This window comes from Phacochoerus africanus, chromosome 6 (assembly GCF_016906955.1).
Source record: "Phacochoerus africanus isolate WHEZ1 chromosome 6, ROS_Pafr_v1, whole genome shotgun sequence".
NCBI classification, from domain to species: Eukaryota; Metazoa; Chordata; class Mammalia; order Artiodactyla; family Suidae; genus Phacochoerus; species Phacochoerus africanus.
Genome location: NC_062549.1, coordinates 18691484 through 18704447, shown reverse-complemented (window position 1 = coordinate 18704447; position 12964 = coordinate 18691484). Strand labels below are relative to the sequence as shown.

The following is a 12964-nucleotide window of genomic DNA, read 5'->3' as shown; positions in this document are numbered from 1 at the left end:
GGCTTCAGCTCCGATTGGACCCCTAGCCTGGGAACCTCCATATGCCGCGGGAGTGGCCCAAGAAATAGCAACAAACAGCAACAACAACAACAACAACAACAACAACAAAAAAGACAAAAAAAAAACCAATATATAAAAAGTAGGATATCGTAAATGCAATCTGTATACATCAAATTATACCCCACAAATATTATAGATGATATTTTCTATAGATACATGTCTACATACATAAAATGCCATTTTATGATTGTATTTTTAAAGTCTGGAAGAGAAGCAATCAGTGGAAATTGGGGAGGGAAGTGAATTTGACTTGTTAAAACAAACTGGAAGAAACCTTATAGACCACCTAAGCCAGCCTTTCTCCCAGTGATGCAGGTGTTTTGCTGATGGCCCACAAAATGATGTTCAGTAGTCAGGGACATCGCAGGAAATAAACTGGAATCGCATAGTAAGAAATCTATTCCATTTTCAGTGATCTGTTCATCCTTCGGCTCAGATGAAAAAAGTATTCTGTCTGGTGCCCATATAACCCTTCTGATACCTATACATGTCCCTTTTTAACCAAGAGCAAACCTGTTGCTCATAGATGTCACTAGGAACAAAATCTAGCTAAATTTACTAACCTCATTTATAGTATATTTTTAGGTTTACCTTACATTCCTAGTAAGTAATGTATTTTTCCACCTCTAGTACTATAGTATTTACTTTCAAAATTTTTAAATAATTTTCATTTTTTCCATTATATTTGGCCTACAGTGTCCTGTCAATTTCTACTGTACAGCAAAGTGACCCAGACACAAACATATATGTATTCTTTTTCTCACATTATCCTCCATCATGTCCCATCCCAAGTGACTAGATATAGTTCCCTGTGCTGTACAGCAGGATCTCATTGCTTATCCACGACAAATGCAATGGTTTGGCATCTATTAACCCCAGACTCCCAGTCCATCCCATTCCCTCCCCCTCCCCTCTGGCAACCACAAGTTCTCCAAATCCATGAGTTTCTTTTCTGGGGAAAGGTTCATTTGTACTGTAATATTTACTTTTAAAATACATTTATTTAAGTGAAATAGTGAGTCAATTAAAACATGAGGAGTGTATATGCATATATGAATACACACATATACAAACAATGTTTGCTAAGATACATATACACGCATATAGACATATTTATTATGTATGTACATATATAAAGAAAATGTTATTAAATAATAGTGCAGGTGATGCATTACTGTGACAGAAATCTTGAGGGGAAATGCAAATAACTGAAGTTTCAGAAACACCAATCGAATTAGCTTTTTACGGTGTAAATAAAATTAAATTGTTCCCATTTTTATATGCTTTTTACAATTTACTTAAATAATTTAATCTTAAATCCAGGTATAGGACATACACAGTTTTAGATTAACAGTCCATTTTTATTATTTGCATCCATTAATAGTGGGAGTCTTACACACTCAAAAGATCCTGTAGGTTTTTTTTTTTTTAATTTAAAGGGAGTTGGCATAGAAAGTTTGCTTAAACTATGAAATCATCAGCAGGGAGAGGTGAGTCTGGGAGACAGATTTCCAGTCAAGGATCATGATGAACACGTACCATTACACAATGTGTTGGCTTTTATACAAAATAAGAGTTACATAATCCATATTACTGAGGAAAATTAATGAAACATGTTGCTTTCGGATTTGTCTGTGTGCTAATACTTAACATCTGTTTGCCAGGGTGGTCCAGGACTCCGAGGACCAAAGGGGCAACGAGGTGAACCCGGCCCAAAGGTAAGGTGCTATGACATCACTAACTAGAACATGATTTCAGAGTTAGGTAATATTTGCCCTTTGCAATCGAAAGTTCTTTGTACTTTTATGAATATTGCGTCGAAGTCTTTTCCATTATTCTCACAAGCTTGTGAGTTTTTATCAACAAATTACTTAGTCAAAAGAAAGGATTCTTGGGTCAGAAATAGAATGTCAGAGCTGTTCCAAGTGAAGTAGTTCTTGCTCTTATACATTCTGCTTTTGCCGTGTCTGCAACAAAGATGTATCATGGGACAGAGTTCCCCTCGTGGCTCAGTGGTTAACGAATCTGACTAGCACCAATGAGGATGCAGGTTTGATCCCTGGCCTCGCCCAGTGGGTTAAGGATCCATTGTTGCCATGAGCTGTGGTATAGGTCACAGATGCGGCTCGGATCCTGGACCCTGCGTTGCTGTGGCTGTGGCATAGGCTGGCAGCTATAGCTCCCATTTGACCCCTAGCCTGGAAACCTCCATATGCTGAGGGTGAGACCCTAAAAAGCAAAAAAAAAAAAAAAAAGTATCATGGGGGAGTACTGAATCAAAACTAGGTAACAGTCCTCCAGGTAATTTCTCAGGTTTAGACTCCTCCTTCTCCCTTCCCACCATGTGCAATCAAACACAGACAGCTCTATTTTCCATTCTCACTGCCCAAAGCCACCAGGTGTAGTAGTTCAGGTTGTACACTGAACAAAGGCCCCAATTAAGAGGACCAAGTTGTTCCAATCCATGTCAAGGCACATGTTTTTCTGCTTTGCACAAAGACATCCCAAGGGATGGCCAGAGCCCAGCCGCTAATTGAGTTCAGGCTTCACTATCCTTTATCTGGCTTTTGGCAAATCTTCTAATTGGTCTCCTGGCTCCAGTGGCTTGATTTTTTGATTCACATCTTCCTCCAGATTTATTTCTTTAAAGCTATACTGGATCATAGCATATTCTTAAACCCTGCCGTCAAGTGCAATTATCTTGAGAATACAAATCACCCTCCTTAGCATGGCATTCAAGGCCCTTTAAAACTTGACTCCCTGTCCCACTTCCGCCACGTTGCTCCCCGTCGTCTCTCCATCTATCTTGCTTGACGTACTGCTTCGATATGGTTACATGTTACATTTGCACAGTATTTATTCATGGAGAAGAGAACATTGCAACTTTTTTTTTTTTTTAGGAGAAAATTGGAAATAAGGGAAGCAAGGTAGGAGAGAATGGGGGGCGGGGGACAAAGAAGTAAATGAAAGAAGGCTGAAGATAATTAATCAGGTACCACCCAACCCAAAACTCAGACCATTGGATAGCTCCTTTTTTTTTTGAGACTGTGACACATTTCTCAGGCAGAGACTGGCTGTATCGTACTTGACTCTATCTCTGATGTGCTACGAAAGAGGCCAGTGGTTTGAAGACACAGTGAGACACCCCCGGCTCTTTCTTGGTTTCACCCAAGTGCAGTGCCCATGAGCTCCCGCAGATTCTGGCTCCCTCTTCCCAACCCCTTGAACACCATGATCCCATCGTTTTCCTGCCTTTCTTGCTGGATGATGGTTCTGATCTTAAATTCGTATTAGATTCATAGGTGTTTGAGAACCTCAAGATTTACCCCTTTCCTCTCATAATCCATTCCCACAGGACCACTGCTGAGGTGGTTATTTCTGTACAATAATTTTGATGAATCACAGATGCAAGGAAAAATTCCTTTTGGACAAAGGATGCTCACATGGCCACCAACGTGGACAGTGTTTGGACAGATAAATTATAACTTCCATGTGGAAAGCCTCAATATATAATATTTTAAATTTTGTGGCTTCATATTTCAGTTGCAGCAAATAGATCATATGAATCGAGAAGCTCAAAGCAGCCCTATCTCTGGCCTCTCCTAGTTGTTTATGTCTCATGCTTTACAGAATAAAATGGAACCACCTACTTCCTGTCCTTCACCTCAATTCCTTGATAATGTGCAAATGAGGAGTTCCCATGTCATAGCTCAAGGGTTAACGAACCCAACTAGTATCCATGAGCATGCAGGTGTGATCCCTGGCCTTGCTCAGTGGGTTAGGGATCCAGCATTGCCATGAGCTGTGGTGTAGGTCGCAGACGCTGCCTGGATCCCGCGTTTCTGTGGCTGTGGCGTAGGCTGGCAGCTACAGCTCTGATTCAACCCTTCGCCCTGGGAACCTCCATATGCCGTGGGTGCAGCCCTAAAAAGACCAAAAGACAGAAAAAAAATGTGCAAATGATGTATTATTAAACTATTATAAGTAACAAGTAATATTTATAAATCACCTCCATGTCTCTTCCATCATATTAAAAACCTACCTACCTTTCTTTCCTCTTACACCATGTTTCTTATAAGAATAGTTTTCATTCATGCTTCTGCACCCATGCCTCCAAAATAGTTGTTCTGAGATTTGCATAAACTTTCATAGCAGCTTTATTCACAATAGCAAGAAACTGAAAATAGTTTGAACATCCATCATCAACAGGCAAATGAACAATTTTTTGTATATCCATGCAATGGAATACTCCTCAACAACCAAAAGGGTCTTACCACTGAAACGTGTAACAAAACGGATAAGCCTCAAAAACACTCTTCTGCGAGTTCCCTGGTGGCCTAGAAGGTTAAGGATCCAGCATTGTCACCGCTGTGACTCAGGTCCCTGCTGTCTGCTGTGGCACAGGTTTGATCCTTAGCCTGGGAATTTCCACATGCCACAGGCACAGCCAAAAAACAAACAAACAAATGAAACACTCTGCCAAGTGGTGAAATAAGCAAGCAAGAAAGGAGTACATAATTTCATTAACATACAAATCCAAATCACTCTTAACACACATAATCTCCGTTCCCCTAGGAATCCAACAAAATGGCTCTCATTAAAGTCACCAGTCTTCCTTGTTGCCAAATCCATAGTCTGTAGTTTAGTTCTTATCTTGAGGTTTCTACAGCTTTTGGCATAACTGGATAGCTGTCTATTTGAAATTTCTTCCTCTTTGGGCCTTTCCTCTACCACCCCACCTGTCCATCCTCTTTCTCCTTCTGATTCTCAGTCTTTTCTATTTCAGATTCTTTCCCAGGCTTTTCTTTCTCTCCCTTCTACCTGGTTGTCACCTCATCTTTATCAATTTCCTCGTTCCCTCTATCAACACATCCCACAAACACATCTTCACCTCCTCCAAAATCCACTCCAGCTCAGAACGGTCTTGACCCCTGAACAACTAGACATCCCCCCATCATTATCCTCACATACCTTGAACTCAACAGGTCTTTGGCTGCACCTGTCTTTCCCCTGTTTTACACCGTTTGGCTTTTCTTCTGTGTTACTTATCCCCAGTAATGGATTCATCAATCTCACATTTAAGATGATTCTCAGGTGTTAGAAGTCTTGTAAAATCATAGCTTTTAGTGGAGTCACAGAATGAGAGCAGGGGAAGAAGACGAGGCTGAGGAGAAGTAGGTTTTTCAGGGTGTAAGATTGTAGAGGTGGTGTGGTTTTAGCCAAATGACGACCAATTCCAAACTATAAAGAATTGCTGCAAGTGAAAGGAATGTCTGATCCTGAGAAGAAAAGCAATCAGATAATGTTGAGAAGAAGGCAGGGGATTCGGCGGACATTGAAGAGGAGGTGTACGTGATGGCATGTTTGTGACGAGGAAGAAATGAGAGGGGAGGTGTACCCTTCTCAATAAATGCAGAGCAGGGGCCCAGAGATAGAGCGTTCACAGTGGTGAAGGTGGAGAAAACGTCGTTTGGCTGGATGGTGTGAAGCTTCACAGACCAAGAGGGTGGTCTTTATCACGTCTATCTGTTGGATTTGTTGTGGAGTGTGGGGGGTCTGGTTACTCACACAGTTGGCACAGTGTTCGTATTTATGGAAGCAAAAATAAATAAATAAAGTTGCAGCAATTCCTGTGTGTTTACTCGTGCGGCTTATTCATGACACTTTGCCTGGAAGGTGAATCATCTGAGGCTCGGTGTCTTGTTATCCTATGAGTGTTGTATGTCTTAGGAAAAATTATTTAATGAAATATATTATAAATGCCCTAAGCAGAAATATCTGAGTAGCAGATACTTCTGAGCACTAGAGGGGTTCATGTGCCTCTGGGATGACTTTCCTCTCTTGCCTTCCAGGGACCAGATGGCCCTCGGGGTGAAACAGGCCCTCCAGGACATCAGGGTCCCCCTGGACCCCAAGGACCAAGTGGTCTGTCCATTCAAGGAATGCCTGTGAGTTGTGTGTAAACATTCCGATGGGTTTTATTGGTATCATGTCTCCATGAGTTGTATAGAATGAACTTTTGTCTTCTGTCGCCTTAAAAATGATCCTGAGCCTCTTCCAACCCCTAAAAATAAGAAATGAAAGTAATAACTGAGAGTTCATTCATTAGCCAGCTTTTTGTTCAATGAAGGGGGTCTTTTACAAACAGATATGTTTCTAGGGATTAGGTATATCCACAAATAATTTGTCTATAGGGAAGAAGGTGGGGTGGGGGGTTCCCTGTGGCACAGTGGGTTAAGGATCTGGTGTTGTCACTGCAGTGGCACAGGTCGTTGCTGTGGCACAGGTTCAGTCCCTGGCCTGGAAACGTCCACATGCTGCAGGCGCACCCAAAAATTTAAAAAAAGAAAGAAATCAGGGTTTGACATGTATGGCTCTTTTTGTCATTAGACTAAGTCCTTTGTGGGTGTGATGAAATCTAGAAAGGCACAATGTTATACAAATTTAAGTTATTCATTTTGCATTTGTCGTGATAATGGAAATAGATTCATGAATGCCATTTCCTTATGATCTTTATCTCAACAAGCATCAAAATGAGGCACTCTGAGTATGAGTTTTAGACTATAGACAGTGTGCTCTTCAGACACAGCTGTATAGAGATAGTCTGTAGACAGCCATATTTCTTTGCATAAGCTGTTTGTACCGTTGAAGACAAATTTAATGCCACTCACTGATTTTCATTACTCTTACTAGAGGGATCTAGATTTAAGGAATAAAACCAATCTCTATAGTAGGTATTTGAAGCATGATGCTTTTAAGCACATTTTTAGTGATCTTTCTATGCATAAGATGGTGTCTCCCTAGCTGAGAAGTCTTCCTTTCCAGTTATTTTCACCTCTAAAAAAGCATTAACATGCCAGTTCATATAATTACTACTACTAAATATTTGTTGAAGTCTTGTTAGCTGTCAGGTATGATGTTTGCTCTTCCATTCTTAAAAAGTTCTAGCCCAAACAAAAAATAAATAAATAAATAAAGGTATTAGCTTTAAAATCTCAATTATAAATAATCTTAAAATATTTACAGTATGAGCTTCACCATATCCAACTGTATATTCTGTGTTTAAACTATTCTGCTATATAAACATTCTGCTCTGTAGGAATGCTTACATAAGTGGTGTAGCATATGTGAGAAGTGAAATATGCTGCATTTGGATGCTAGTGTGAAAATAATGTTGAAAACATTAGGAGAGCCAGTGGAGAAAAAGAAAAGACTAAGGATTTACTTATGTGAACTTAACCCCTTTTGTCCTTCCGGATGTTCAGGGAATGCCAGGGGAAAAGGGAGAGAAAGGAGAGACCGGACTTCCTGGCCCACAGGTATTATTTCTATTTTTTGAGTCCATTGCTCTCAGCTCTAGAGCTTTGCCAAGAGAAAAGAACACCATAGCTTCTAAAGTCAGCTGTGACCTTGGCAATGAGTGATTTCTGTACTGAGGACCATTAGCCTGTATTTATTGACGTTAAGCCTTCTCTGAGGGTCCTACTGATGTCCCCTACTGTGAGCCCTGGTGGGGGACAGTTTTCCTTTCCTGTGAATGACTTCTGGGTTCTGAATTCTCACCTTTATGCTGTCGGGTTCGTTTGGAGAAATTGCTCTATGTCAGGGAAGCCGGGTGAGAGGGTAACTGATTTCCATGACTCTGACTCTTTCCTGTCTTTGCTCTCTCTAGGGCATCCCGGGAAGTGTTGGTTCCCCAGGACGTGATGGATCACCAGGCCAAAGGGTAAGATCTTGCCCAGGGTTGCTTGCTAGCTTAGCCCAGTAGACTTCTCACCAAGCTCCTCTTTGCTGCTGGTGACTTCTATGCAAGGAAGTCCATCCAGGTGTTTTCTTTGGTCTTTATTTTTCCTCCCGTCTCTCTACATGCTACTTATCCTGCATCTCTTTCCCGTCACTGGTGTCTTCTATGTTTGTTACGTCCCTTAAAATCTAGACACTTTCATCAAACCTGCCCCAATTAGCCACGTCTCTTTCTGGGTGTTCCCATAACCTGAATACAGTTTGCACTGAATTGTGTGCATTGGTCTAACAGATGTTCCAATTGTTTCAAATTCTCAAGGCACCAACCTGAAGGAAATGAAGAATCAGATGAGTCAAAGTTTAATTATGATGACTATCTGCAGTATTCTCCATTTATTTACTATATGTTAATTATCCATTCTTTGAACCTGTTCAAGCCAACAATAGTAAAAGAAAGTATAGGGATGGTTAGGAGAAGGATGAGTTAACATCTAGAGTTTGTTTAGTCAACATATATCTTCACTGAGCCAGGACTGAAATTCTTGTCCTCAAACAATTTATAGCTTACTGGGAGGAAATAGGACCAAATAGAAAGAAACTATAACATAGGCTGTAGGAGTTCCTGTCATCGCTCAGCAGAAATGAATATGACTAATATCCATGAGGACGCAGTTTCAATCTCTGGCCTCAATCAGTGGGTTAAGGATCTGGCCTTGCTGTGAGCTGTGGGGTAGGTCGCAGACTCAGCTCGGAACTGGCCTTGGTGTGGCTGTGGTGTAAGCTAGCAGCTACAGCTCCGATTCAACCCCTAGCCTGGGAACCTCCGTATACTGTGGGTGCAGGCTTAAAAAGACAAAAAAAAAAAAAAAGAGGCTGTGATGGGAGTATTTACAAAGCCCTATGGGAGCACAAGGCCAGATTTGGAAGGTCAGGGAAAGCTTCCCAGAGGAGGCACCATATAGGCATATAGGCTGAGTCTCAGTGGAGAGATAGAAACTAGCCAGATACACGAGGAAAGGCAACCTGTTGCAAGTACAGAGAACGCCATATACAAAGGAGTGGAGCTGAAGAGAAGGTGGGGCATTTCCATTACTGCACATAGTTCAGCATGGCTGGAGATTAGCATACTGTGTGTGTGTGTGTGTGCGTGCGCACGCGTGTGTGCTCACGTGCACACGTGTACAAACACCTCGGTGTGGAAAGACTGTCAAGAGATGAAGCTAGAGAGGCAGATCCAAATTCACTTAAATCATCTCTTCCTTTTTCAGGCCAAGGGTTTTGAGCTTTAACAGGAAAGCAATAGGAAGTCACTCCATTTTCAGAAAGGAAGAGAGGCTGGTCTTCCTCAAATGGTCAGATGTAGACATGTGGGCAGCTGCACAGACTGAATTATATTTGGTGGCCACCACTTAGATCCAGTCCATTGAAGGACAACGTAGTTGTTGTCCATAGATATTTGGGGGACAACTAACCTACTAGAAGAGTGAACGATTGGCTGGAAAACACACTTCTCTACTCAAACAAGGTCTGCCTTCAGCTCAGGGTAGCTGTGTGACTCAAAAATAAGGAAATCATTTTTTTCTATAGGAATGTAGGTGTGGGAAGTTAAATTCCTTCCACATTGGGGTTTGGGGGAGGATTTTTGGTTTTTACATCAAACGTTCACTTATTTAAAATCTTGGTTTAGTCTCTATCCATCAAGTGGAATTATTCAGTCTGTAAGGTGTGTCCAGGTGAATATATCTAAAGGAAATTCTCTAACAGTTCTATTTAAGTAGGTTTCTTGTACATATGGAAGGAGTGTCAAAGTATTTATGTGTTTTGGCAAAGGGCTTAGGCTAAGATCCAGTGTGGTTACACACCTAGATTCTTTCGTGATTCCTGAAGCTCTGAAAACAGCAATTTTAAAGATTTGGTTCAGTGAATTTACTTGATTTATTGATGCGTAGGGTTCCGTCTTGGCAAAGAACTCCCTGATCAAACATATTGGGTTATTGTCTAAATCGTCTGTGTTTGGAATTCTTTTAAAGCTGATGTACCAATACAGACTTTTTGGAAATATTTTCCCATTGTTCCAAACATGTTTTCTTCCATAGGATAAGCAGTCTCAGAGCTGTTATAACGTGTTAAGATATCTGTTCATGGATTTTATTTTATTTTATTTTTTAGATTTTAGGGCCATTACCTGCAGCATATGGAGGTTCCCAGGTTAGGGATCGAATCCAAGCTGTAACTGCTGGATTCCAGATCAGACCCATGTCTGCAGCCTACACCACAGCTCATGATGGATCCTTAAGCCACTGAGCAAGGCTAGGGATGGAACCTGCCTCCTCATGGATACTAGTTGGGTTCATTATCACTGAGCCACAATGGGAACTCCTGTTCATGGATTTTATTTCCCTCTCATCTTCATTCTGGGGGTAAAACTTTCAAGTGTCTTTAATTCCTACTGTGAAAAATCCTTGGATGGGAATGGAGTTACTTTTTAAACTTAGTTTCCAGAAGACACTCGTTTTTTATAGGGCCATGTTAAAACAAACAAACAAAAAATCTTGTGACAGTTGTTTTAGAAAAGGCATTTGAGGGCAATACTATTCTGGTGTACAACTCTAAGGGGCACCATTAACACAAAATAAAATATAGTGGTGCCCCCTGGAATTGTGTAACACGGCTGCCCTGCTTGAGGGAGGGACTGCATATGTGTTTTTTCAGTATCTTAATACCTTATTTAGTAAGATATTGAGCACATATTTTAATTGAGTACCTACTATGTGCCATGTACTCTGCTCAGCCTAGAAAGAGTTGTCCACTACTACCTCCAGAAGGGGAAGGATCCAGAGGAGGAGAGACTTTCAATGGCTAAAGGAGGCAGTTTGTACACCATGAAGGATGAAGTGGAGTCAAGAGCATGCCTCTTCCCTGGGGCCAGGAAAACCAATGAGCCTTCATCAGAGACAGTCAAGAAGGGAGGGAAGATGGGGAAAATAGAGTTATTTAGGTGGCTCTGATCTGTTTAGTCAAGTATCTAGAGGCTTAATGAAAGCAAAAGTTCTGAAACAATGAGGTAATTACTCAGCAGGACTGTAGAGTTGTTGGCCCAGGACCAGCTTCATAGTGGTCGCAACAGTTCTAAGACATGGAGTGCCTTTGATGGGGCCAGGTCTCTCTGGTTAGGAAGGGGTGGTGGGGTTTGCTGGAAGAGTACTAAGGACAAACAGATAAGGTTCTTCCTGCTCTGCCTTAGGCCGTCATCAAAGGCCAAGTTGCGTTCAGAAAGAAAATGATGACAATGATGATGACCATGACAATGACAACCACAGCACAGGACAGACTAAGAACAAACATACTGGAAGATGAGACTTCCTGCTGCAGTGCCTAAGAAGCCGCTTCCAGAAAACTGTCCAGTTAGGCGTAGCTGTCCAGGGCATCAGGAAGACAGACTGATTTTGTCTTTTCTTTACTCCAAGCACTTAACGTTGCTGTGCCTCATTTCCATTCAGGGCAAAGAAGGAGGAAGCTGAGATAAATATGGGTGACAATGTCCAATCAGGGCTTCTAGCTCCTTGGGGAGTGGCAGGGAGTAGGAGTGAGGGGTGCAAGGAGTCATGGGCTATTCCTTAGGGATGGGTCATTCTTTCTTTTTAGTCTTGTCTTTTCTTGGGACAGCTAAGAACGCACAGCCCAAGGCTTAGATCATCGCTGTGACTATTAGCTTCGGGAAAGGTTAGCATCTCTCACCTGGAACCAGTGCCAATGTGACCCCTCTCTAGCCTGCAATGAGGGAGAGTTTAGCAGAGAATAAAAGGAAGATTAAACATCTCCTCTTTAAACAGGAAACATGTTTTCTAATGTTTCTAGCTTATCCTGGCTTCTCTCAAGGGGAATCTTTGACTTGTAGAGGCGGCTCAAACCCCTGGGCCTCAGGCCATAAGCAAGTCCAGCCAACGCTGGACTTCTTCATTGAACCAGTCTCAGCTTCTTGCTGGGAAGCCAGCAGAGCACAAGGCAGGACCACAGCATATAAAGCAACAGTTCAAATGCAGGTTTAACAGTTGAATGCACTCAGGCATCATTCAGCTTTCCTTCTGACAGCCAACCTCATCTCATCTCTCTTTTCTGCTGTCAATTTTCCCATCTCCCTTTTGCCCTCTTCCTCCTCTTTTCTTAGTGACCCCCCCCCACCCAGGCCAAAGTCCGCCCTGTGACCCTTTGGGCTCCTCTGATGTAGAGTAGATCTCTCAGCCCCACCCTAGACATCCCTGTGGTCCTTTGAGAAACCAGAAAGGACAGGCAAGACATGGATGATAACATATAAGAAGACAAAGAAAGAACTGAAAAAGAAAGAAAGGAAAAACCACCTCTTTGCTAGTTCTGAGGCTCATTTAGATCCAAGACCACCAGCTTTCTATCAAGCAGTCCAAATGGAAGCTTTAAAAATTATTTTAATTTTCCAATTCTTAGTATGGTTTTATAAAAATTCAGAGAGACAAGAAATAAAAATGACAAGGAGATATATATTTTATGGCACCTGGAAGATAGCCATTCCTCCCTTGTACCAAGGGTATTCTTTTTAAAATTCCAAGTAAACTGAATTTGGAATGCTTCCTTTCCCCCAAGTTACTGCTCCCTGTAACTCTCGCCTTCATGCCATAACCACAGCCTTCCTTTTTCGTTTATAAAAGATGAAATACCATTTAAAAAATTCTGGATTAATTCTGCTGAACTTGTGTGGTTATGATAAGCAGGATGGCTCAGTGGTGAATATCATAGCCTTGGTCAGTTAGCCAGACCTCAGCTTGAACCCTAACCATGTGACACTGAGCCAGTTACTGACAAGTGCCAAGCCTCACTTTCCTCATCTGTGAAGTGGAAAAAATAATATTCATCTCCATAGAGCTAGAGTGGGAATTAATTCATGTAAAGAATTTCTATATAAAAATTCAATTTTGGGAGTTCCTGTCGTGGCGCAGTGGTTAACGAATCCACCTAGGAACCATGAGGTTGCAGGTTCGGTCCCTGCCCTTGCTCAGTGGGTTAATGATCTGGCGTTGCTGTGAGCTGTGGTGTAGGTTGCAGACGCGGCTCGGATCCCGCGTTGCTGTGGCTCTGGCGTAGGCCGGTGGCTACAGCTCCGATTCGACCCCTAGCCTGGGAACCTCCA

General features: G+C 41.9%; 1 protein-coding gene across 3 annotated transcripts in view; it reads left to right on the top strand.

The window, feature by feature from the left end:
- COL14A1 (collagen type XIV alpha 1 chain) overlaps positions 1-12964 on the top strand; it is a 238160-nt gene that overhangs the window by 169398 nt on the left and 55798 nt on the right. For all 3 annotated transcript variants that reach the window (XM_047783350.1, XM_047783349.1, XM_047783351.1), the window contains exons 37-40: positions 1725-1778; positions 5913-6008; positions 7326-7379; positions 7733-7786. In XM_047783350.1, the coding sequence (XP_047639306.1) occupies positions 1725-1778; positions 5913-6008; positions 7326-7379; positions 7733-7786 (258 nt within the window). The remainder of the gene's footprint in view (positions 1-1724; positions 1779-5912; positions 6009-7325; positions 7380-7732; positions 7787-12964) is intronic.